The 24123-nt window shown below is 49.6% G+C and overlaps 1 protein-coding gene across 4 annotated transcripts in view; it reads left to right on the forward strand.

The window, feature by feature from the left end:
- Positions 1-3834: 3834 nt before the first annotated feature.
- SNED1 (sushi, nidogen and EGF like domains 1) overlaps positions 3835-24123 on the forward strand; it is an 84481-nt gene continuing 64192 nt past the window's right edge. For all 4 annotated transcript variants that reach the window (XM_014522196.2, XM_014522199.2, XM_014522209.2 and 1 more), the window contains exon 1: positions 3835-4441. In XM_014522196.2, the coding sequence (XP_014377682.1) occupies positions 4238-4441 (204 nt within the window). In that variant the 5' untranslated portion in view covers positions 3835-4237. The remainder of the gene's footprint in view (positions 4442-24123) is intronic.

Below are 24123 nucleotides of genomic sequence, written 5' to 3' on the forward strand. Positions count from 1 at the left end.
CAATGGAGTGCATCTGCAGACAATCCTACATGCACGAATGCCCACATTCACATACAGGCACATACACTTGCAGGGCAAACCTATGTGTGTTCACAGGAAGAATGCATATGTGAATGCACACAAAGGTACAAGGACAGCACTCGCATACACAAGTTCTCACCTGTGTCCATGCATGCTTTTCCACACACACTGTGGGGGGCTCCAAAGAGGGCAGTTCTGCATGGGATATTTCCTAGGCAACCCAGTTAGAAAGCCTGAAGTAAAAGGGTGAGACAGTACCAAACCTTAAAATTCAGCTTGAAATGTGGGTTTTTTTGGCCCCGACAGTTTGTTCACATCCAGTATTATGTTCTCAGGCTTTTGGAGGGCTGGTCACAAAAGAGTTAAACAAAGGCCTTGGAGGTTTCTGTGTGTCACATTTCTTTCCAAAAAAAAAGTTGTTTATAAAGAAAAAAAATGCTTCCTGCAGGGACTCCCTGTTAAGTTGTGAGAATCTGTCCTCAGTTCAGCCTCTAAAAATATATTTTTGCCTCTTTAACCTTTTCGCTCCCAGACTGGCCTGCAGGAAAGCTGGTTACTCCTCATGTTCCTGCATTTCCCATTGTAATTCTCCAGATGCTGCTGCCTGGGAGAGCTGAGACCAACTCTAACCTCCCAACATTGTCTGTGCCAGTGAGTGCTTATCCCCATGCTGGAGACTTGGGGATGGCATGGGCAGGAAACCCCTCAGCTTGCTGCAGCAGCTTCCTTGCAGGATACTTATCCTAGAAGCCCCTTGCTCCTGAGCTTTCCAGGAAATCAGGGGTGTGAGCGCTGACCTTGGCATTTGAATCCTGCGCCATGCAATCTCTCCTACCCTGCAGTCTCTTCCAATCTGTGAGAATCCATGACTTTACCAATGAGCAGGATGGTAGGGCTCAGACAGAGCCAGGTTTGGGGATCTGTATTTGCAGGCTCATGGGCTTGCTCCTTATAAGGCCCGGCAAGCTTTGCAAGTTAAGGGCCAGCTCAATCTCCCTCTCTAGCAGCGGGTGAAACAGCTCCTTGCCAGCCCACCTCTCACAGCAGCAGAACCAGTGGCAGTGACAATGCCAGGTCTGGTCTCCTCTGAGAAACAGCTTGCTGAGGGATGCTCAGATCTCAGGGCTGGCTCCAGACTGTATATACTATAGCAAGGGACTCTGAGGCTAAGTCCATAACCATACCTACATACTTGGGTAAAGCCAGCATCTGGAATAGCCCATTGAGAAGCTGTTGTATGAGCATTTTGATGCCTAAGACTTCCATTCCCAATTGACCCCTGGACGCTGGTGTGGAGGTAGTAGCCAAAGCAATAATTGGGAGGGTGGGGGGGTGTAATTCTTGGACCCTAGTTTGCTCCCCTTTGGTGCGGGCAAGCCCTACTTCCCCCTTCCAAAGGCAGAGGAAACTCCCTGCATTCTTTGGGATAGGGCTTGGTTAGAGAACAGCCCAGGCAACTGTGGGTTTTCCAGCATAGGCGGTGCATAGTGGGGGTGCGGGAGGGCATGTGCCCCCCAGCCCGAAATTGGCCCTCACCAGCCGGGGAGTGCCTCCCTCCGCTTCCAGGGTTGGCAATCAGCCACTGGGGGACCACCCCCTCCCCTGTCTGCAATAAGTCACTGGTGCCCCCCCAGACCAGTCACCCATGTTTTCCAGGCTGCAGGGCTTTCCCCAGGCTGCTATATGAATGGGTGCTCTCTGCTTGGTGTTACTGCTCGGCCCGATCCATTCCTCTGCTCATTTTTTTTTTTTAATAAAATATATTTCTATATATAGTTATATATATACATCCTCTATCATAAACTTTCCATCACACATCTTAAACCACATTAAGAAGACCATGATTCCCGTTACAATAGATACACCCACTCCCCTGCACCCCTGCACACCGATCCTCCACCCTATCCTAACCCAAACACAGTCCCTTAGTCCAAGCCCCAATTGAGGGTTTACATTCTCAGTTCATTCAGTGTCCTTGTCGCTGTCGCTGTCACTTCCGCTGCTGCTGATCCTGTTGTAGTTCTTCTCGCTGTCTCCAGGTCCAGTTGCATCTCTGTCCTCTTTGTTCTCCTTGTCCACTTCCCCTCCTGGGGGGTCTTTGAACAACCTGTGCCATGTGTTGCTTTTCCAGATGATGTTGGCTGCTTCTTCTCCATCCTCATTCAGCAGTTTCCAATGGTAGAACTGAAATTCGCTCAGAAGCATTCTAACAGTCTGTTTCCTTGAGCTCAGACTGCCTGTATAACAGGAGGTTCCTGCATTGCCACAGGGCACTTCTGACACAGGACACAAACTGGTTGAAATGCATTGTCTGGGACCCCTGCTGCTCTGTCAGGTGTCCGTACAGTGCCACCTCGCTTGTCATCAACTTGACTCCTGTCACTCCTTCAAGGAACCAGCGTACCTTTTTCCACATGCCCTTGGCATATGGGCGGTGCCATAGGAGGTGCTCAGTGGTCTCTGCTTCATCTTGGCAGGTTTTCCTGTGGCAATTGAGTCAAAACCCTTGTCCATCCCTGTACCTCCACACCCTCACTGGGAGTACTCAGTGCACTATTAACCAGCTCAAGTCCCTGCGGTCCTTGCAGAGGTCCTTGTGAAAGATTTGGTTCCAGACGGCTTGGCAGTCCTCATGGGGGATCATCTCCATGGTTGATAGCCTGTCTCTGTCTCTGACTGCGTTCTGTATCTTTTTGTGATTGGACATAGTCGCTGAGCTTTCCTTCTGTAGCCCATACTCGCTCTGGAACTTGTTCAGGACCCTATAGAACCAGGGCTGCTCCATGGTCCACAGTCTCCCATTGGTTGGTGCATACACCCCTCACAGTCTCAGAAGGTGACCTGCAAAAAATTTTACTAGACAGGCTGTTTTGGTCTCTGGCCCAGTTGCCAGCTTGCATATCTGGCTCATGGGGGAATGGGGGAAGACCAGTGAGGTGTACAGAAGCACTGGTAGCAACACCATCTTTATGAGTGCCACATGCCCACCCATGGACAGGTGTCACCCGTGCCACATACTCAACCTCTACTTCACCTTGGCCTCCTTCTTCTCCCAGGCCTTCCTTCCACTCAGCTCTGGGTCAAATTCCACCCCAAGGATCTTGACCCCCTTGCAGAGGACTGAGACTCCCAGGGACTCCAGGTCCCCAAGCTTGCCTATGGCAGGCAGGTGCTTTTGCTCACAATGAGCTGGTTCGCCTATGGCAGGCAGGTGCTTTTGCTCACATTGCCCCCACTGCCACTTCATAAATCTGTGTCCACTCATGCCACACTGCACGCCTCTTGCTGTACCTACAAACAAAGAGGCTGTCCCAGGGAGCCTCCAGCCAAGCCTCAGCAGTGTCTCTTCCTTTTGGGGGGCACCCCATCAAGCCCACTGCCCGTGCCCTGCACACACCCCTGTGTGATGAAGGGTATTTATACCTGAAAGCTTGCAAAGAAGAATATTTCTAACTCTTTGAGCGGGTCTAGTAAAAGTATCAGATTTACCCAAAGAACCTTGTCTGCCTGTGTCCTTAGACCGACACGGCTACAACCTACACCCCTGTGAACACACAGGCATGTGTACACGCACATGCACACCCAGGCACGCACACAAACCCTGCATACAAGTCCCAATCCCGGCTGTCTCTGCCTCTTTAAGAATGCCGTTTGATTTGCATAGCCACGCCTCCAAACTTTCTGAGTAGGCTCCCAAGGACCCGCCCTTATGCTGGGCCTTGATTGGCTAGCCAGATCTGAATATTTAAATCTGCCAAGGGAGGCGCTTGCTCTGTGAATGGCCCCCCCGCGCCGTGCCGAACGGGGGCAGCAGTGTGGAGGGAGCTCAGCCCCGCGGCACTGGGAGCGCAGCGCCGGTTGCCACTGGGACCCTGCTGTTCAGACAGACTCTAGCTCTTCAGTGGTGCCACCTCTCCACCAGCTACACTGCCTGAGGGGGGAAGCAGGGGGGACGCCTGGCTCCTTTACCATTGTGCCTTTTTAGCCTCGTTAGGGAGTTTCAGAGCTCAGCCTCTTTTTTCTTTCTTTCTTTTTATTATTGCCTTCCCCTACCCACTCCACCCCCTTGCAAAAAAAAAAAAAATTGACAGCTGCATTAAAGACAGACCGGCTCTAAGGGGTTTGCAGAGTGGTGTTTGATGAAAGCCAAGAGAAAAAAAAAAGCCCCGGCATAACAGTTGGTTTGAAATAAAGGACAAGCTGGTGTGTCGTGGAGATGAGGGGCCTACCCGGCTGGACCGTGATCCTAGCCCTGGGGAACTGGGTTTGGGTCGAGGGTGTTGTGCCTCTGGCTGACTTTTACCCCTTTGGCTTGGAGCAGGGGGATGCTGTCACTTTGAAACAGGATGACGGAGGCTCCGGGCTTCAGCCGATTTCAGTGAAATTCCCTTTCTTTGGAGTGGCACACACAGGACTTTATGTAAGTAGCATTTTCTTTGCTTCGTTTCAATTCTGGAAGAGGCTTCGGGCTCCAGCTTGCTTCCTGGCAAGGGGCCTTGCCGGGGCATTGCTCTCTGCTCCCTGCAAGGTGGCATTTCCTGGCACAACTGGACAGCCAGCCTGCAGTCTGCTTGCGATGCGTCTGCCACCGTGGTGAGTTCCCTGGAGCTTTTCCAGAGGGGAAAGGTAAAATCAGGGCACAGCTATTTTATTTTATTTTTTCTGCTCTCTGGCAGCTCAGGCTGAGTGGAGAAAAAGAGCAGGGAGGAAAAGAGGGACATGGAGTAAGTGACAGGCTGGCTTTGGCTTGGAGATGACATGCCAGGCAGGCACAGCACCGAGGTCAGGCAGCATGGTACTGTCCGGGAAGCCTGCACTTTCCATCCAGACAGGGCTCTGACTTTTTATTTCCACAAATTAGAGCCTAAAGCCTGCAGGGAGTGAGATATCAGGAAAAACAGAGTTGCTCTCAGCCTGCAGAGCCTGGGTACCATGCAGATTTCTCTACCACACCACATCCCTGACCTGTCTCTGTGCCCACTTTGTCCTTGACTTCTTGGCTCAGGCTGCCTATGCAGGTGCTGGCTTCAGAGATGTGGGTACCTGTCCACTAGGAACTGGACAGAAACTGTCACCTTGTCTCAAACAGAGCATGGGGGAGCCCTCCAATGAGGAATGGATTCAATATATTAAGCTTTGTCTACACAAGAAAGTATTTGCTAGTGTTGCTATGCTAGTGTAGACACAGCTTTTGCCAGCAAAAGTAGGCTTGAGCCAGCAGTTCATGGCAGTTTGATGAGTGTTCATGGGTTAATCCAGCTGCACCCACACTACAGCCTTGACTGCTACAGGAGCATAGTGAAAATACCATGTCGCTGCCCAACAGCATTGTACCGGCAAATGTTTCTGGAGCAGACCTAGCTTCTGTGTGTCTGAGGTAGCTGATAGGCATCGCAGAGGAATGACAACTATGGTGTTATGAATAATTGTGAACAGTCAGGGAAGTTAACCAGCTAGGTCCTCGGTCTACATTGAGACAAAGTTCCCAGTGGCTTTGGTGGGGGGTTTCCTGCCTGTGCACAGTATATGAGCCTCCGTTTCTAGCACTGTGTTTCAAATGAACACTTCGCCGGCCCTCCTCACAGCTGATGTCGCACAACTTCCGCACAAACCTCTGTTAGAATGTTAGAATTCAACAAATCAAGTGACATTTGCCACCAGGAAAACAGTGTGGGCCAGATTCTCAGCTAGTGTAAATCAGCATTCCTCCAACTAAAACCATGTTGGCTCCAATGATTTATGCCAGCCTTGGATTTCAGGTCTTGGAGAGAGTCTGTCCTATGGGAAAAGGCAATAGATGAGACCCTGATGTTGTATTAGGTCAGGGCTGAAAGTTGTCATATTGAGAAGGGTCCCCTTTGAGCTAAGAGAGCAAGGGGCTATTTCCATGTTACGCTGGCTGAAATTTAAAGAAAAAAATAGGAAAAATAGTCCAATAAAATGACACTTTTAAAACTATTCTGACAAAATTGTCCCCTTTTCTTGGGGAGAGAGGATGGACGTGCATGCCAGAAATGAAGCAAAGTCCACTCCCAGACCCTATCACAGTAGAGACACTTGGTGACAACCCTGAGAGGCTGCACAGGGTGAGTACAGGTCTTTAGAGAGAGGCTTGGGGTGACAATGGGGAAGGCAATCAGAGCCTGCCCTAGATGAAGCTTTCGGGATTCCCAGTTCTCTGTCTTCTCACCTTTCTCTGCGAGTTTTTCTGGACTGGAAGACAGGCTCTGAGGATTTTATTCAAAGAACCCTAGCCTTGGTGCAGAGATAAGGTGAGAAAGCCTCACAATTACTGTGTGTTGAGAATGACCATTGATGTTTACATAGTTGCAGAAATGTTAGGAAAGCTTTGTAAGAGATGTCTGTTCTGTGTAGTCGACAGACAGACACCGGCTGTGTTGTGTGCTAGCAGGGTTCATTCAGCATCCCATCCCTGATGGATTTGGGTTATCAAAGGTCTTAGGTCAGTGACCTTGTTAAAGAAAACAGCTTGTCTCTACAGTGGATCTCCACGCCGTTTTGTGACACTCAAGTTGTGTGAAGAGGACACACAGCTGCTGGGACTCAGCTACCATAAGGGCACCTCCTGAGGATGCAGGGACAAATCAGGAAGCGAGAGGGGTTGTGTGAAGGATGGTGAAAGGGGCAGGGTCAAAGCAGATTGTGCTGCAGCCATCCAGAGCTGGTGAATCAATCCCCACCATCCCATTCCATCTGACTAGTCCATCTGACACTATAGAGCAGCCCTGGGAATATTGTCATTACAGTCACTAGGTCAGGGCCCACTGTGCTAGGAACAAATGCCCTGTCAGAGAGCCCCTGTCCCAAAGAGCTCGCATTCAAAATAGACAAGGAAGAAAGGCAAGTCAGAGGCCCACTGGTGTGAAGTGTCTTGCCCGTGAGCATAACACGGGTGAGGAGCAGCGTCAGGAATAGGACCCAGGTCTGCTAAGCCCCAGTCCAGTGTACTAACTGCTAGGCAGTTCTGCTGCCCTTTAATTGGTCTCTACAGTTCTTTGCAAACATAGGGCCTGATCCAGTAGTCCCCACTGAGGTTAGCAAGTGTTACATGCCACGAGGGCTTGCCAAGCTCATTGTAAGAGATCTTCCCTGCCCCATTCATGCACTGATCCTCAGAACAACATGGAGTCCCATGAGGCACACAGCATGGGAATAAGGGTCTGTGCTTCACCTCTCCCTGCTGGATCTGGATCTAAGATAGACAATGCAGAGATGAACAGTCGGGATAGGGAGGCCAGTGAGAGAGAGCTAGGGAGATGAGAAATGCCCTGGTAGTGTTATGTGTTCAGAAGGGAATGGAAAGAGAAGAAGGAGGGTGACTTGGGATAGAGCCGGGTGAGCAGAAGACAAAGGGTTAAAGGAGAGGATTTGATGGACTCCACAGAGCTGGAAGCCCATATAGACCAGGGAATATGGAATGAGAATAGTAACTTCCTTATTGGACTTTAAACCATTGGGCAGGACAGGACTTTGTAGCAGGGGAGCCATTGTCTACTATGCCCTACAGGTCAGTAGAAGAATTTCTAGGGAAACTCATTCAGTTTTCATAGAGCCCAATAAAACCCCACAGGATTTTCTGTAAGGAGTGGGGCAAGGGATCAGAGGTGTGGCAGAGCTGAAGCTATCTATGGCAGCAAGCATGAGTGTGAGGAACTGCCATGTGATGTGGCTCAAGTGGTGATGATACAATCAGCAGAAGAGGTATGGGCATTAGCAAACGCTATGCGGCTACAATGGGAGGGAGAGAAGTGGGGAGGCCAAAGTAAAATATACAGTGCCAAGATGTGAAGAGACCAGGGCATTAGCAGTGAAGTGGGGGCAGGGAGGAAGACAGGACATGGGCATTTCCTCCACTCAGAGCCAGCCTTAGGGAAAACGGCACCCTGATCAAGCTTGTATGTTGGTACCCACCCTCCCTCCTAAATCTGTGGCTCTGCTGCAAGCAGAGGCAGAGGCAGGCAGGCAGGCAGGGGCACAGGGCTTAGTCTGGTGGGAAGGCAGCATAGGTGACTGGTAGGGGGATCACATGCCTCCCCTGAGATTGGTCACTGCCGTCGCCGGCTTCTGTGGGTCGCTGCTCACCACCCCGCCACCGCCAGCTTCTGCAGGTGATTGCCACCCGCCACCTCCCACCCCTGCCTGCTGCTGCCACCGCCACCACCGGCTTGTGTGGCCACCCCCTGCCCTCCCACCGTTTGCCACCCCCTGCCCCCTACCGCCAATGCCACCACCAGCTTCTGTGGCAGTCGCTGCTTGCTACCCCACTGCCAATGCTGCCATGCACAAAACTGTGCCCCCACAGTCTTGGGAGGCACCAGTCACCCATGGAAGGCAGAGTGGCATGGTACACCAGGCAGATGAGTGAGCAGGCACTGCTTCTGCTGTGTGGGAGCAAGGTGGGAAGACTGAACCAGGCACCATCATGCCCACACTTGCCCAGCTCAGCTCCTCCTGAGCAGTGGCTAGAGGCAGGGATGGGCTGATCTGGGCACCTCTCCTTCTGCCTGGGGCGGGCATCTGGCAGGGCAGGGCTGGGGGAGAGGGCTGCTCTGAGCATGGGTTGCATGTGCATGTGTGTATCCCAGGGCTACAACACTTTGGGCATTTGCCCACCACACCCACCCTTAAGACTGGCTCTGCCTTCCCTCACCTACACTCCATCCTTAGCACTCTCACCCTGCACACTGCAGACCTTTGCTCTGCCCCCTCAGGATGCTGGCCATCCTCCTGCATGCACTAACTGCCAACCCACTTTCAGAGGAACAGGACTCTGCCGAGTTTCCAGCTCAGTTTAGAAGGCAGCCCTAACCTGGGGGCTTCCAGTATGCAAACACCAGGGCTGACATCCCAGAACCCCACTCTGTCATCCATTTAAGATGGTCATGGTTGCTGCTTCCTGTACTTGAGCATGTTTTCCTGTCCCTCTCCGTGTTCATCCAGAGCTCTCTTCCCTGCCTCCAGGGTAGAAAGCAAGTAGGCTCATGGTTAGCTGCAGCCCAGTGGTACTTCCCTCGATTTCGTTTCTTGTTTTAATTCAACTTAAATCGTTCCAAATGCATCTGGATTTACTTGGGGACAGATGAACAGTTCTAATTTAATTTAAGGCATCAAAGCTGTAACAGGATGTTGCGAATCAGAATGTCTTTGGTATTTAAGGAAAACAGACTCAGGAGCCAAGGCAGTAGCCATATAAAAAAGTCCTGTCAGTTCAGGAAAAACCTCACAACTCCCTTAGCTTCTGTCTCATTGGCTGAAGACTCATGTTGCTCAGGGTCACAGAGACAAGATCAGTTTTAAAGGAGATCTTAGGGCTCACATGCCTTTGGCAGATAAATCCCTGAGGCATCACTCATACCACTTCAGGAGGCCAAGTCTGAGCTGTATCAGGCACGTGGAGTCAGTCCCAGCTGTACCTGGGCCATGTGAGACCAGTTGGAAGGTAGAGCTGACCTCAGCTCTCATTCCCTGGGTTAGTGAGGATCACAGGCTTTGTGGAGACAACCTCAGGACCTGCAGACCCCCTGCCAGCAGAGCTCTTATTCTCTTTTGGCCAGTGGTTAACAGAAACATCCCAGAGGTGACCTGAGGGTTGCGTGTTCCTGGGCTCTTGGTGATATGATGATTCATGGCTATGAGCTGAAAGCGCATACTCTGGCTTGAATATATGGCTGTGGGGTGGATACACTAGGACTTTGGGTGAGATGTAGAACAAATATATCTGCACTCTGGGTTTATTGGTAACGCAGTGCCTGGGAATGCTTAGAGTGCTGTTAATGACTCAGATAACATTCTGAACTGCCTTCCATTTAGAAACCATTCCCCTTAGATAGAAGCTACTTTCTGTGTTTATCTCCCCTCATTCTTTATTATTAGCAGACTCAGCATGAAAAGAGAATTTTTTTTCTTAAATGTTCCTCCACTACCATTGTCTGCCCTGCACCTGAAGCCACAGTTGTAGAAGTTTGGAACTACAATTTGCTGCTGTTGAAATATTTATGATATAGCGGGGCCGTGGGGGCTCTACATAGGGAGAGGCAGCTTGAATAGACAAACTCTCAGGAGACAAAGCTCTTCTTTTCATTCAGAAGGTCCCTTAGTGATAAGGAGGGGAAAGAAATGTAACAAAACATCTAGGCAAGGCAGACGTGGCTCAGAAGATTCACTGAGCTTGGTTCTCTGTTCTTTGTACAATCACTTTCAGCCATGCAGAACAGCCAATACCAGTTTGGAACGGTGGTGCTTTACACATGCCCATGGCACCCAAGTAAATAGCAACAGGAGATGGCAGGCACTGGAGACTTGCACCCATCTTGTTCTAACCTATCAGTCCTACTGGATCATCAGGAGGCGTGCAAGTCTGGACATTCATTACCAGAGCACCAGCTTCTCCCATGAGATGTTCCACTTGCTGGCAGCAGTGGAGCGACTCATGAAAACCAGTGCAGTGGCAATGTATAAAAAGCCTTTGAGGGGATCAGAACTCCTGACTAGTATCTAAGTACTTAATGATGAACATAATTAACCACTGGAGCATCTTTCTAAAAGAGATGCTATTGCCCAAGCAATCTGTATGTTTTGATGGAGGGATCTTTGGCTGAGGTTCTCTGGCTTGTGCAATGCCAGAGTACCTCCTTCACCTCAGCAGGCCCTTAACTTCAGTGGCAGAGGGTAAGGCCTTGAGATGGATACATGTGGGTGGACTTTGTGGGGCTTTGTAGAGCCTCACTGGCATCATACTTAGCATTTAGGCTTCAAGAAATCACCAAAACATGTAACTAAAGTTGCCTTCAAAGGAACTTAAGTAATGTCCCAAGCACAGATGCTTGGTCTAGTTGTATGAGTGTCAGCATGTGCTTAATATCTTGCTGGCTTGAGGCTTCTGAGAGCATAATCGAAAGTGTAAACTCATGCTGAAGCTTGTGACTGGAAATTAGGAGGTGAATCTGATGCTGAATTCTGCTACAGACTTGCTGGGAGTCCCCTAGCTTGCCTCTGTTTACTCATTTTCCCATCTGTAAAATGAGGAAAAATTGGAACCATGCTTCCCTACCTAGCAACAATGAGAGAGGCTGTGAGGTTTGTAAAATGCTTTGAGATCTTCAAATGGAAGGAGCTCTGGAAATGCAAAGGATTAACATTGGCAGATGGAGGAATTACCATCCCTGGCTCTGCACAGTAACCATGTCATTCTACAGAAGCCCAAGGGCATCTTACAAGGTCTTCACAAGTCCTGTAGACCATGCCCTAAATGTAACTTGCCTTCTGCATGACAGCAAGCACCATGCACACTTCTTTAAAACTCATTTTCAAGGTCAGCAGGAGACACAGTGACTATTCTGAATTTGAGGGCAGATTCTGACATCCTTCTTTTTAAAAGTTCCACTGAAATCATGGGGTGAAACGTTTGCCATGAGGAAGAAAATGGAAGTTCTGGTGGGGCCAGATTTCCCTCCATTAAGTTGCCTGTTGAGTAAGATGCTCCCTATCACAAGCAAAGGTCTCAGAATCTGACCCTTCAACAATAATCAGCAACTTGCAAGATAAACACTTGTATAAACCACTGCCTTCACTGCCAGTGTGGGTGCTGAAAGGGATGGGGAGAGGGGTTAGAACAATCCTCATGTCCTGACTTGTTTCTTAATCCAGTCCTTAGCCCTTAGGCAAGCAAACATAGAGGTCACTGGGCCAAACCTTGGCTCCACTGAACTTAGTAAAGGACAAAATTCCCATTTCCTTTGAGGGGACCAGAATTTGGTCAGGTACAATTTTTGGCTAAGGCCTGAATAAGCACTGAGTCAGCACACCAGGACTTGGCCCACGGAGAAGGTGGCAGATCAATGGATGAAAACATATCTAGGAAAGCCATGGGGCCAGATTTTTGCCTCTGAGTGGGCACCGCATTCAGAGTTCAGTTCCCATTTTTTGCAGTGGGAGCTAGTGAGCACTAAGCTCTTGAACCTGGCCTTGCTGGTGAACAAGCAGCCTTCTGAAAATCCTGGCCATGTGTTATGAATATTGACTTTATCCCACTCCCACTGGAAGCACAAGCCAAACTCACAACATGCAGGACCAAGCCCTAAGTCAGTTCTGGCCAGGGCTCTGTGGTCTAGGTAGTGCCTACCTATGTGGTTGGTGTTCACTGTTTCTGCAAGACCAAAGGTCCTACACCTTCCCCTTACAGACTGTGGAGGCTTCTGCAGCACTGGGCAATAGGAACTGAACATGGTGAGGGAGCAGCCGTGTTCTTGGGCCACGCATGATGTGGATGCTGCTAATTGCCAGGGCTGTTCTTCATGTTCCACATGGTAATTGCTCAGAATTACTGGAGATGATGTGGCAATGACATTTTGCCCCCTCCCTTTACTTTTAGGTCCAGCCTCCAGGGCCTTAGAAAATGTGACAAAGTCAGTCTTCCCCCCAGCTTCCTTACTGGGTGGGGGTTAAATGGAGTTTCTTGAGAATGAAGCAGGAAGATGAGGGGAGACAGCAGAGGAGCACAGAGGTGCTTGGGAAAGAAGGCAGGAATGGGGGAGAAAGGACCAGACTCTGCAGAGGGAGTGACAATACTGAACCCAACAAGAACAACCATTGTTGTTTTCCGTTGCTACCTGCAAGCACCAGCCCCTTGCTACCTGCTTCCTTCTCTCTTTCTTTACACTCAGGTGTCATTCCTGTCAGCCCTGCACAAGTCCACTCAGGATCAGAAAACAATCCCAGCAGTCAAGTTCAGGAAGGCAGAGGGATGAGGGTTTAAGCCTGTGGGGTGATTCTAACTGAATGTTTCAAGCAAGTGCCTCAGGGAGATCCCGGGAAGTAAACAATGTGTTTTCTAAACCAGTGATTGATTGAAACAAGACGAGCAGAGCCCCAGCCAAGACATTGCAAACCAGCCGCAAAGAGGAAGGGAGCGCTGGAGGACACCAGCTGGGGGGTCCTCTAGGGAAACATGACTGCAATTTGTTGACGCAGCTAGATAAGCAGAGCAAAAACCCTTCAGTGCCCAGGACCTTAAGAGTAAACACAGTATTGGGTTACTTCCACTCTTTCTAACAGCCGTGGGCCTGAGCTGTCACAGCCGGGGCTTATTATGATCAGAGCTCTTTAGGTTTAAAATAGGCCAGGAGCAGGTGGGAGATGAAAAGGGGTTGTTTTTTTTTGCAGACATCTTAGGTTAGCTTGCACACAGGAGCCCTCTGGGCATGCTGATAACAGTGCAGGCTGTGGGAAGGCTGGCAACAGATGGATCCAGGGGAATGGCTGCTCTCGCAGATGAAGGTGCCAAGGAATATGTTGATAGGTAGTGGGCTTCTACAGAGGCTCCTCTTCTCCCAGCTCCTAAGAGTTCAGTCCCTTTTGACTTGCAGGGGAGGAACCCACAGGAACCCTAGGATCCATTGGTTGAACTGGGGCTTTCATGCACCCTGTTGGATGTGTATCCTGGCTGGCTCCTTCCTTCCCTGGAGTTGCTCAACCTTTAGTCCTTGCATCTGAAAATCCAACTACGTAACTGCTCAAATCCTGCTGGTGCCCCAGAACCCACATGGGAGTGAGCATTACAACTGTGAATGGACAGGCCAAGGGGCTCAACCCTGACCTTTGTAAGCAGAGAGAGCTCCGCTGACGACTTCACTGAAGTGTTGCTCGATAACACTGGGCTGAATTTGACCCATCGTATTACATGGGTAGAGACCTGTGTATTTATCTCCCCTTCGATTTGTTTATATTCCAATAGTAGCTTGATGCACCAACCATGATCACTGGTCCCCCTTGCCATAGATACAACCCCTGCCCTGAAGAACCTACAGTCTACCCAGACAAGGCAGGAGTGTTAACTCTCTCATTTTACAGAGGGGGAACCAAAGCCCAAAGAGGTGATGTCTCTTAGCCAAGGGCACCCGAGACATCTGGGAGAGCTAAGAACTGAACCCAGCCCACTGGAGTGCCAGTCCAGTGACGTAGCTACAAGCCCATATGGCTTCTCTGTGGTTTGTGGTGAAAGCTCAGAAACTAAATTACTGCCAGTTCCCTGCGCTCCAGGTCACTGCTTTCTTCCCCTTTGCAGCGGTGCTACCATTGCAGGTCTTCTGAACTGCTGCTGCATGGGGAAACCTTGGTCATCTCAGTAATGTTTCCCCCACCTGGATACAGAAGGGGGCATCACTAAAGAAATAATTCCCCAACTCAGTACATCTCTGACTAGAACCCACCTATGTTCCCTCAGGGAGATCCATGAAGTTATTTCAGGTTTTGGTGACTGAGGGAAATTCCCCTCTGGGCAAAGGGCCAGAAGAAAACTAGTACTAATTCAGGTTCAGCCTGGAGGGGCCCAGGCAGGACTGAAGAGCTGCACAAATCTGACATTGGCTCTGGCACATGCGGAAGTCATAAGGCCCATGATTGCTAGAGTTGGCTTCACAATGGAGCACAGAGCCGCAGACTGCAGTCACCCCAAAGCCTCAGGCAATGGGATCAAGAGTTTGGGCTCCTTTCATTGTTAAGAAAGCAGCCATCTGCTAGCTTCAGCTCTGGATTGGGGGCTGGATGTCAAACAGTCATTCAGTTTGGGGCCTTTAGATCAGGATGTGAGTGGGGAGAGAGCCAAACCAGAATATTAATGAACAAAGCTAGAGTGAGGAGGGAGCCTGGGGAGGGAGCATGCAGCTCAAGAAAATAAACTCAACTGATTTGGAGCATCTTTAGGATTATGCAGCAGCTGTGCAAGGGCCCAGTGCAAAGCCAGCAGTCGGTGCTCTGTCCCTGGAGTCCCCTCAATGGCTTTCTGACCCAGCTTGTGGAGGAGGCAGGAAGTGGCAGGCACATATCCTACTAGTGGGGTAGAGTGGGGATTGGGCTGAGAGTGTAAATGTTGGGTGTAATTTCTTGGCTGGTGGAAATTGCGTAGTCAGCACACTGGTGCAGTGCCCACAGAGGACAAGGCCCACTGACTCCAATGTAGCTGGGCAATGTACACCCACTGGGGATCTAGCCCCAGAGGGCCAGGAGTGCTCAGGACCAAGGTAACTAATTGAAATGCTCCAGCCTGTGCTGTGCAGGAGCTCAGACTTCATGATCCCTTCTGCAGTCCCTTCTGATCACAAATCTATGAGAAATAACCTGACCCAGCAGCTTGGACCATTGCCATTTTAATCAAGAGAGGAGCAGAGTGTGTGCTGCCTACAGGCTTTGTGTAAATGTCCTAGTTCCCTCTGCCTGGGTTGAAGGATTCTTCACCTGCTGGGGTGCGGGCACAGGGAGCAGCTGGCTGTCTGGGAGTAGCAGCCAAGCTGGACTGGCGCCTCACAGGGAAGTCAAATGAATCACTGACCTTTATATCCTCTGAGGAAAGGGGAAAGCCTTCCTTTTTATTCAAGTTTCCAACTTATCAGTTCCCAGGCCTTCCTCCAGGCACTGCAGTCAGGAAAATGTATATTCCCCAGGACCAGGACAAGTATCGCACATTGCCCTGAATGAGGATGATAGCATGATTTGTCATCAGGATCTGTCCCAAACTGATATGGGGATTAAGGAGGGAAAGACTTGCCCACCTCATCTGTAGGACTCATCTGTCCATCCAGACAGTGTGATATTTTTGCATAATGCCTGGAAAAGGGCCACATTTGTGTGATATATTTTGTGTAGGAGCCAAGTCGGCTTCCACTTCCACAGCACACCAGGGACATTTGGGGAGAACCCAACTCCTTCCCTGGGCATGTGAGCCAAACAGGTTGTATCATGCTCCTGCTCTGCTGCCAGCCAGAGTGAGGAATATCAGCCTGTCTTTCAGCACTTCATTATCAGGATTCAGAGGAGAGGTGGGTTTGCCATGTGGAGCCCTGCAAGCCAAGGTCAGCAAAGTGAAGGCTGACCCTGGATTCCAGCTGCTGCCTCCGCAAGCAGATCCAAGGCACCGTTTTCCAAGGGCTGCTTTGCTTTTCAGGGCACTGATCATGAGAGCTGAAAATCACCTCGCTTGGAGGCCCAGACCCCATGGCAGTCTGCGGAGCAGGTCCCCAGCTGGTATAAGTGAGCTCAGCTCCAGTCCAGTGTGAATCAGTGCTGTTCCACTGCAGTCAGTGCTGATTTATGCCACATGGGGCTGGGGAGCACAGCCAGGGGCTTCTCCCCTCCTGACAGTTTGTAGACAAGACTGAACTGGGCTTTAGCAGTGTTGAAAAGGGAGCTCTGCTCCGGCCTGTGTCAACCATTGCACACTTGGAGGATGCTTACTGAGGCTGGTAAGAAATCCATTCCCTCTTCCCACCTCCACCACTGCTTCCTAAAGACAACGGTTAAAGTAGCCACAATCTTTTCATTTTCTGACCCTGGGGCTTCCTCCTTGTTCACCTGCTCTGGGCCAAATGCGCTGTCTGCATTATTGTGCACATCAGTGACCTGGGCTCATACGCACCATCTCCTTCAGATCTCATTCGGGCTACTTTGTTTCCTCCAGCCCAGGTCTTTCCCCTTCCATGTTATTTCTTGAACTTCCCCTACTCCTGCTGTAGCCCTTCTCACCATTGCACCAGTATTGTGCCATTCTCCATTCCATGCCTCTTACTTCCACAGAATTAAACCCCTTTATGCTATGGCTGTTTGGAGCTGAGGGGGGCGTGGTAGGGGCAGAACTGCTCAACTATGGTTTCAATTTTCCCTTTGCCTTTTCCTTGGAGAAGGGTTTTCAACCCTAGCTGGGAATTGGTTGTGCTCATCAGAGAGGGTAGATGGCTGTTGCCTCTGGGGGAGGCTTGCCAGTTATCCAAGGAGTAATTGTTTTGCTTCCTTTATGGATGCAAAAATGGAAAGAAGAATATGTACTAGACACAGTGGGCTCTCCCTGGTTAAGGGAAAATACGTTTCTGGGGAGAGTGCAAAGGGTTAAACTTCCAACACACCTTTCCCTGGGAGAAAGGTTTTCTTAAATTTGTTTGTAGTGCCATTTCCCCACAAGGATTGTTCCTTCCTTAATACCAGAGGTTAAAACCTTCAGCCCAGGCTTTCCCTTACAGAAGAGTATTTATTCTTCCAACTTAGATGTTCTTCTAGAAGGAAGGTTTTTCCCAGTTCTTTTTCAGGAGCTGTTTTCTTGGAACAGTTCTCTTGTTCCAGAACAGAAGGACAGAAGGGATACGTGCTTGTTCTTCATTTTCCCAAACGAGAGAGGTTTCCCCCATTGTATTTGTGAAAAAAAAAAGGATACTTTTTTGGAGGCCAGACCTTGCTTTTAGAGCACAGAGTTAAACTTGCAAAATGCACAGAGCACAGAGTTAAACTTCTGATTGCAGAACTCTGTGCAGAGCACAGAGTTAAATTTCAAAATGCATAGAGCAGAGAGTTAAACTTCTGATTGGAAAACATGCAAAATGAGGAAAAGGTGATCTGGTTATAGATTCAATCTCAATCCTAATTTCTCCAGAAAGGTTTTGTCAAAAATAACTTATTCTGGCCCCAAAAAGGGTGCAGACCCTGTCTTGTCTCCCAGGGATATCCCAAGATACATTTGCATGTAGCTAAATACCAACTACCTACAATGGGAGCTTTCAAGAGACATGGTTCCTTTTTGTCTGAAAACATTATTGTGCCTGTTACTCTAAGTAACACCTACAGCTCTATCCTGGGAACTGGCATATGCTCAGCTTTCTCCTTGTAAGTGCTAAGCATACTAGTGATGCTAAGAAAGTCAAGAATGTGCATGCTTGTTGGCAGGATTGAGACCCAGGATTCTGAAACAAGTTAATTGAAAACAAAAATCTGTTTAATCCAGTGTGAGCCTGTGAGGTGCATTTGGCAGCATTTTGGCCCCTGTCTTCACAGGCGTGTTGACACCCAGCTCTTGTCTATTTGAAATCAGGTGTCTAAATACCTTTGAGAATCTGCATGTTGGCATCCAGTCTATTTCATGGTTTGCCTGTGTAGTCAGTGGCAAAAGACCTTTATAAACACCAACAGGGGAGCATGAAAGCTCTTATACAATGTGTAAAAGGAATTTTAAAAATCCAGGACTTACTATTTAAAGGTCCCTTTCCCAGAACTTTTTGGAAATTAGTCAGTTTTTTCTTTTAAGTGAATTTGACCCGGTCCCTTTTAAGTCGAGGGATTTTTCTTTTTTCGCTCGGGTTTTTCTGCTGATTCGTGCTGTATAAATCTGGTTGCCCCTTTTCTTTTGCCCTGCCCCACAACAGAAAAGCAAGGGCAGCCAAGGAAAGAAGGTGCCCACCAGCATTGTTTTGGAGCATGGGGATCTGTGTTGACTTAAGCACTGGGGGCTCATGTTGTCAGAGCTGTCCTGTTTGTTCACAAGGCTCTGAGAAAAGTTTTGAATTCCTACCCCATTTTGCTCTGGCAGCAGGGGAGTCTAAGCATCTGTTGGCACTACCCTGCCTGGGAGAACGGATTAATCCCATTACCACTGGGGAGCCTGAAGTGGCTGATCAGGATTCAGAGGTTAATAACATCAGGAGGTGCACTAATTTGTAGAGCCTATGGGTGCTCATTAGGCAGCTCCAGCCCAGCTGGCTTGGCTCTGGCCTTGGTTCGTGTGGGTAGCCTGGGAGAGCTGAACAGCTTCTTGGCAGACGGCTGCAATGGCATTAACGCAAGGTCTGGGAGAGAGATCCTCTCCCTCATGGGCCTGTGGGTTTAACAAGAAACAAAACCTGGGGAAACACAATGGACACTGTGTGCTTGTAGAGATTAAGAGCCTCCCACTGCAACTCAGCCCCCGTAATCATATCGAGCACCAGCATTCCTCCCTGGGTCGAAGCAAATTGTTAGGTGCATAGCAACATGCTGATGAAGTCTGGGGGGGACCCAAAGGTGAGGTGTAAAGAGCTCAGCTGCTTGGGACTGCTGGAAGCAAGACAGAAATGCAGGCAGTGAGGAGCTGTCAGGCTTTGCTTTTTTCTGCCCAGAAAGGAGTAGCATTTCTATAGCTCTTGGCAGACTTAAGGCCCTGCATGCTCCTAGATGAATTACCCCTTGCTACCCCCTCAGAAGGGAATGTGGGACCAGAGCATCTAAGGCAGCCTGCTGTGGCTCCAGCTCCTGCTAGGACTTTGAAGCCACACTCCAGACTTATGCTGAAGGCTATTATCCCCAGTCCACCCATCTGGAAATGGATGCCTGGTCATTCAGGCTGGGGAATCAGAGGCAACCAGATGTGATGCTTACCACATCTCTCCCCAGCGTGCTGTTGGCTGCAGAAGCTGGCATGCTTGAATCACCCAGCGGGCCACTAGGCTCAGGTGGACTTTTGCCTTTGACCTGTGGTTAAGTAACCACAGATGGAGAAACTGAGGCAGAGACATGGATTGACCTGTCTGTGGTGATGCAGTGAGTCCAGCGGTAGAGCTGGGGTGAGAACCCTGCAGTGCTGCTGCCTCCATACCACACAGGCTCTCTGGACTGAAGCTTAACCACGCCCCCCCTAATCACATACCTAGTCCTAGTATCCTATAGTGCCAGGGCAAAATATCCCATTAGCCAGGCAGCCAAGAAATTACTTGAGCTCGCAACTGCACATGGATCAATGCCTGCTGCTCATGAGCATGCTGTTCATGTTGCCGCCTCTGCACCCTCCTTACAGAAGCAAAAATGCTGACAGCTCCATCCAATCTAACTTGCAGCCAGAAAGCAAATGAGTAGGAGCCTATTTTGATCCATCCATATAATTACCTTACAGCATTGCCTCATTTTTTCTCTCTGTTCCCTTTTAACTCTTTACAGGCATAATGGTTTTGCATTCCTCACTCAAGCAGGAAGCCCCTATTTATCAGCTCCAATGAAACTGACAGGGTCAATGAAGACCATTCTTCCATAGGCAAGCTGGCAAGATCTGGCCTGTAATATGCTGAAATTCTTGTTCAGTGGAAGGAATTAAAAAAGCCCTAATGCTTTGCTTGTGTTGCCCTATTAGCTGGGTGTAAAACACCCTCTTGCTCATACTTTCCAATACGTACCATGCAAGGAAAAAGTTTGAGATTGTTGAGACTGACATAGACAGATCTGGCAGCCTTTGCATGTTTCCTTGGGCTGGGTGTAATTATATGAAAGTGGGTCTCTAAGAAAAAGAGCCTGTTGCTTGCTATCTGAACGTGCCTCTGTTCTGGGTCACACACTGGAGCTTAGCATGCTTATCCCAGCTCCATGTCCTGAGTGTAAGTGATGGTGAGCTGCAGAGCTAGTTTTTGCCCCCTCATTTCTGTCCATCCTGCAGTGGCTCCAGGAGATGGGGATATGTGCTTTGCATACACAACACCCCCTGTACTCATTCATGTGAATCCACTATTGGCTGCCTAGTTACCTGTTAATGTATTCAGGTAGCAATTCAGGTGGCCACAATGAGCATGATGCAGACACTTGAGTACACAAATAGTTGTACTCACTGTAATCTACCCAGAGAAGCAGACTGGGGGCTTCCTCCAGTGTCCAGTTCACCTCCAACCAGTGGCAGACCCTAAGCCAATGCAGCAAGCCCTCTGGCTGAGACAGCAGGCAATCATGCTTTCAGTTTGGCCAGCACAGGCCCTGCTGCTTGCCTGAGCAAGGTCAGTCATACAGGCATATGGAACTGCCAGCCAGAACCAAGTCCTTGGCTTGCCACTGCTCTGTATCCTGTGTACAACATCTTTTCTTCCCCCTATTCCCTTTGTTCTTAACCACTGCTTCCGCTCCATCCCAGCCGTGGGTTTTGTGGTTATGTTAAACAAAGGAAATTGGAAGTGCCAGTTAGGTGCTTAATTTGCAGGAATATCTGGATATGGAGATGATTTCTCCCCAGGCTGCTAAGAATTAAACCCTCAACTAATTTGAAGGACTCAGAGGGAAGCTGAATGAGCTGAGCTTCTGGCCAGCTCTGCATGATGCCTTTCCCTGTAAATCTGAGATGTGAGCAGAACTTCCCTGTGTTATATAGCAGTTGCAGAGCTTTCCCCTATTGCTAGAGGTCACTGACCCTTAGAAGGCTTAGAGGAGCTAATAGACCAGCTACCATAGTCACTGGTGCAATATTTGCTCCTGAACCAGGCTGCCCACTGATCTGGAGCACGTTCCCCCCTCAGGCCTGTTGTTAACTTCTCATTGAGACTGCTGGCTGTGGTGGAGCTCTGTTGATTGGCACCAGCTGGGGATCTGGCCCTCTTGTCATGGTCTGGAGCTTGTGTTCTAGCCAAGCATAGTTCCCATGGTCTCCAGAGGTACTTGCTGGAAATACTCTGTGGTTAAGCTTGCTCCAGTGAAGATAAGCAGATCAACTGCTTCGGGGCATAAGTTGATTGTTACAGGGATCAGGATGGAATTTTTGCCCACGCACAGCATTGCACAACCAACCAGGTGCAGCCAGGAAGAGGTTGGGGTAAGCAGGAGGGCAGGTTACCAGCTTCTAGGAGGTGAGGCAGGTTGAGACTCCTAGGTGGAGCCAGCCTTGAGCAGCTGTATCCCTCTCCCAAGGAGATCTTCCCCTCTCCAGCCTGCCTTCCCTACCTAATCTACAAGAGCCTGGGAACCAGCATGGCAAAGACAGGTCAGATCAAGATATGAAGCCTGGGGGCAGAGAGGGCCTGACACGGAGCCCAAGGGGGCATCCAAATAGCACAAGGCTGTCTGCCCTACTGGGAAGGAGTCAGGGATTCTGATACTCAAAGAAGGGGTGGTGTTCCCACAGACCCCCACAGATTTCTCCCACAGTGGGAGAAATCTGCTCCTATCCTTCCTGGAGAATATCTCTAGTCCCTGAGCTCTCTCATCCTGAGCACAGCAAGGGTTAAAATGAACACAAGTACAGTTGTAGGCCTGATTGAGTGACAAGCAAGCATGCAGATGAGGCAGGCATCACAAACCCTGTATTTTCCAGGTAACTACAAGAGGATCTGAGTGCTAGCCCAGGGGCAGACTGCTTGGCTGGCCAAAGGAGTTGGCTGCCCTGACAGGGAGAAGGGCTGCCTGGGGTGGTTCCTTCATGGATAAAGGCTTTTTTGTTTGTTTGTTTGTTTGGGGGTTGTTTTTTTTGTTGTTGTCAAAATGGTTGTTTCAACAGGAAAGGTCTGTTGGTGGGGCGGGGGGTGGGGGGCAGAATTTATAAAATAGTTTTCAGACACTGTTTGATAACAGTGGTTTGTGGCATCAAGAATGGAGGCATTTGAGATTGCTGGGCAGAAATTCCACCTGTGCTTTGAGTACAATGAAAATGCACAAAACTTTATAGAAAAATTGATAAAAATTTGAAGGGAAGTGGGTTCAACTGATCCACTAGAGTCTAAACAGCCTGTTTGAACTAGCATTTCTATTGCTTTAACAATGGAAGCAGCGGGGAGCTCCAAGTCCTGGAGTAGAACTCCCCTTTGCTGGGTGCTGTACGCACAGAAAGCCCTTCGGGGACAGGATCCATTGAGTCATGGGCTGCTTAGCGCACACACTCCTGTAACCAAACCGTTTACACCACAGTACTGTAGTAACCAGATGGTCTGTACCTCATACTGTCTGTTATCTTGGTGCAAGTCCATGTATGAATGCTCTTGGTTAGCACGAGAGCAGCAGTTTCCAACCTTTTTTCATTTGCAGGCCCCTTTGGAAATTTCGAACAGAGGTGCAGACCCCTTTGAATCGTAAGTGTGGGTATGCACATACTTTTGATTGATCATAGTCATTTTTTGTGGACCCACAGGGGTCTGCTGACCACAGGTTGAAAACCACTGTATTAGAGGGCCTATTTGACCGTTGGTGATGCATAGAGGGTGCACGTGTAGCCCCTGAGTGTGGCAGGTCCATCCCCTGCAAAAAGGCGTTGCCACTCACCCCCTGCCACCAAAACTGCTGGTGGCGTCTGCAGGCAGTCCGCGATCACTGCTGGCCACCACTGATGCTGCTGGCGGGCATCTGCGGGTGGTTCACCCCACCCCACCCCGTCGCTGACAGTGCCACAGCTGCCTGCAGGAGCTCCCCGCTTACCACTGCCATGCTCCTGCCGCCACTAGCACCACCGCTGCTTGAGGGAGCTTGCCATGCCCCCCAGCCTCTGTATTTGACCACCTTAGCTCAAGATAAAATTAAAATATCCCCTGTGGCTCTCCTTCCCCAACCTGCTTGTGTCTTGCTACCCTCAATTATCTAGATGTGGCTTCTTCCTATCTTTTACTCTGGCCTCTGCAGCCTCGGGGTAGGTAGGCGGGTGTGAAGGAAGGAGTACTGAGATCTCTATTTCCAGCACCCCTGGCTGGTGGTGCTGAAAGAGTTCTCCATCTCTAGCAGTTTGAAGGAGAATTGAGAGCAAGTGACATCTAAACAGCAATATCTCAGAGACTGCTCACTGTATAGAGAGGCCATTTGATCTGATCTGATCTGAAGACTGACTGTTTCCCTCAGACTGGGTAAAAATACAGGTGCCTTGAGCACCCTGGAGGGGCTGCCATTAAAACGCAGCTACAAAACTTGGGTCCTGTTTGGTCACTAGAAAGCAGCCTCTACCCTGCAGAAGGAAGCATTCACCTGCTGGAAGGCATTTGCTAGTCCAGGTTCTCAACTCCTGGAAATCAGCTCCATCAGTCACCCTTTCCTGAAGTACTTTCAGTCCTGAAATGCAGGGTCCCAGAGCCAGAGGATGCAATACCATCTCCAGTCGGCTTCTGGAGTCAAAAGCAATAGAGTGCAAAGCCAAACAAACTATTTACAGCAGGAGGTGACAGCATCTATTTATTAAGCCAGTTTAGCAGCAGGAAAGACTTCAGGGCCAGCTCATCTCCTGCAGTTGTCTATAGAGAGCCAGGAGCCACGTATGTGGGGTAGGTCTTACCCTTGCACTCCTGCCAGCATGAGCAAGTAAGTGGAGTGTACCACCTTGGTGGCATTAAGGACTGGTGTCAACTGCAAAGAATCAGGGCCACAGAGTCAGCTGGCAGCTGTGGTAGCTTGAGGGAAGCATGGAAGGGCATGCAGCTCCTGTGCAGGGCTGGGTTTCCTCATCTGCCTTGGTCTTCCTGATGATGGAGGAATGCTACTGAGGGTAGAGTTGCCAATTCAAGAAAAATGTTTATTGACACCCAAACTTTTTTACTGATGTAACCCTTCTGCCAGGCCTTAGATGGCAGTAAC

Source organism: Alligator sinensis, unplaced genomic scaffold, assembly GCF_000455745.1.
Source record: "Alligator sinensis unplaced genomic scaffold, ASM45574v1 scaffold237_1, whole genome shotgun sequence".
Classification (NCBI taxonomy): domain Eukaryota; kingdom Metazoa; phylum Chordata; order Crocodylia; family Alligatoridae; genus Alligator; species Alligator sinensis.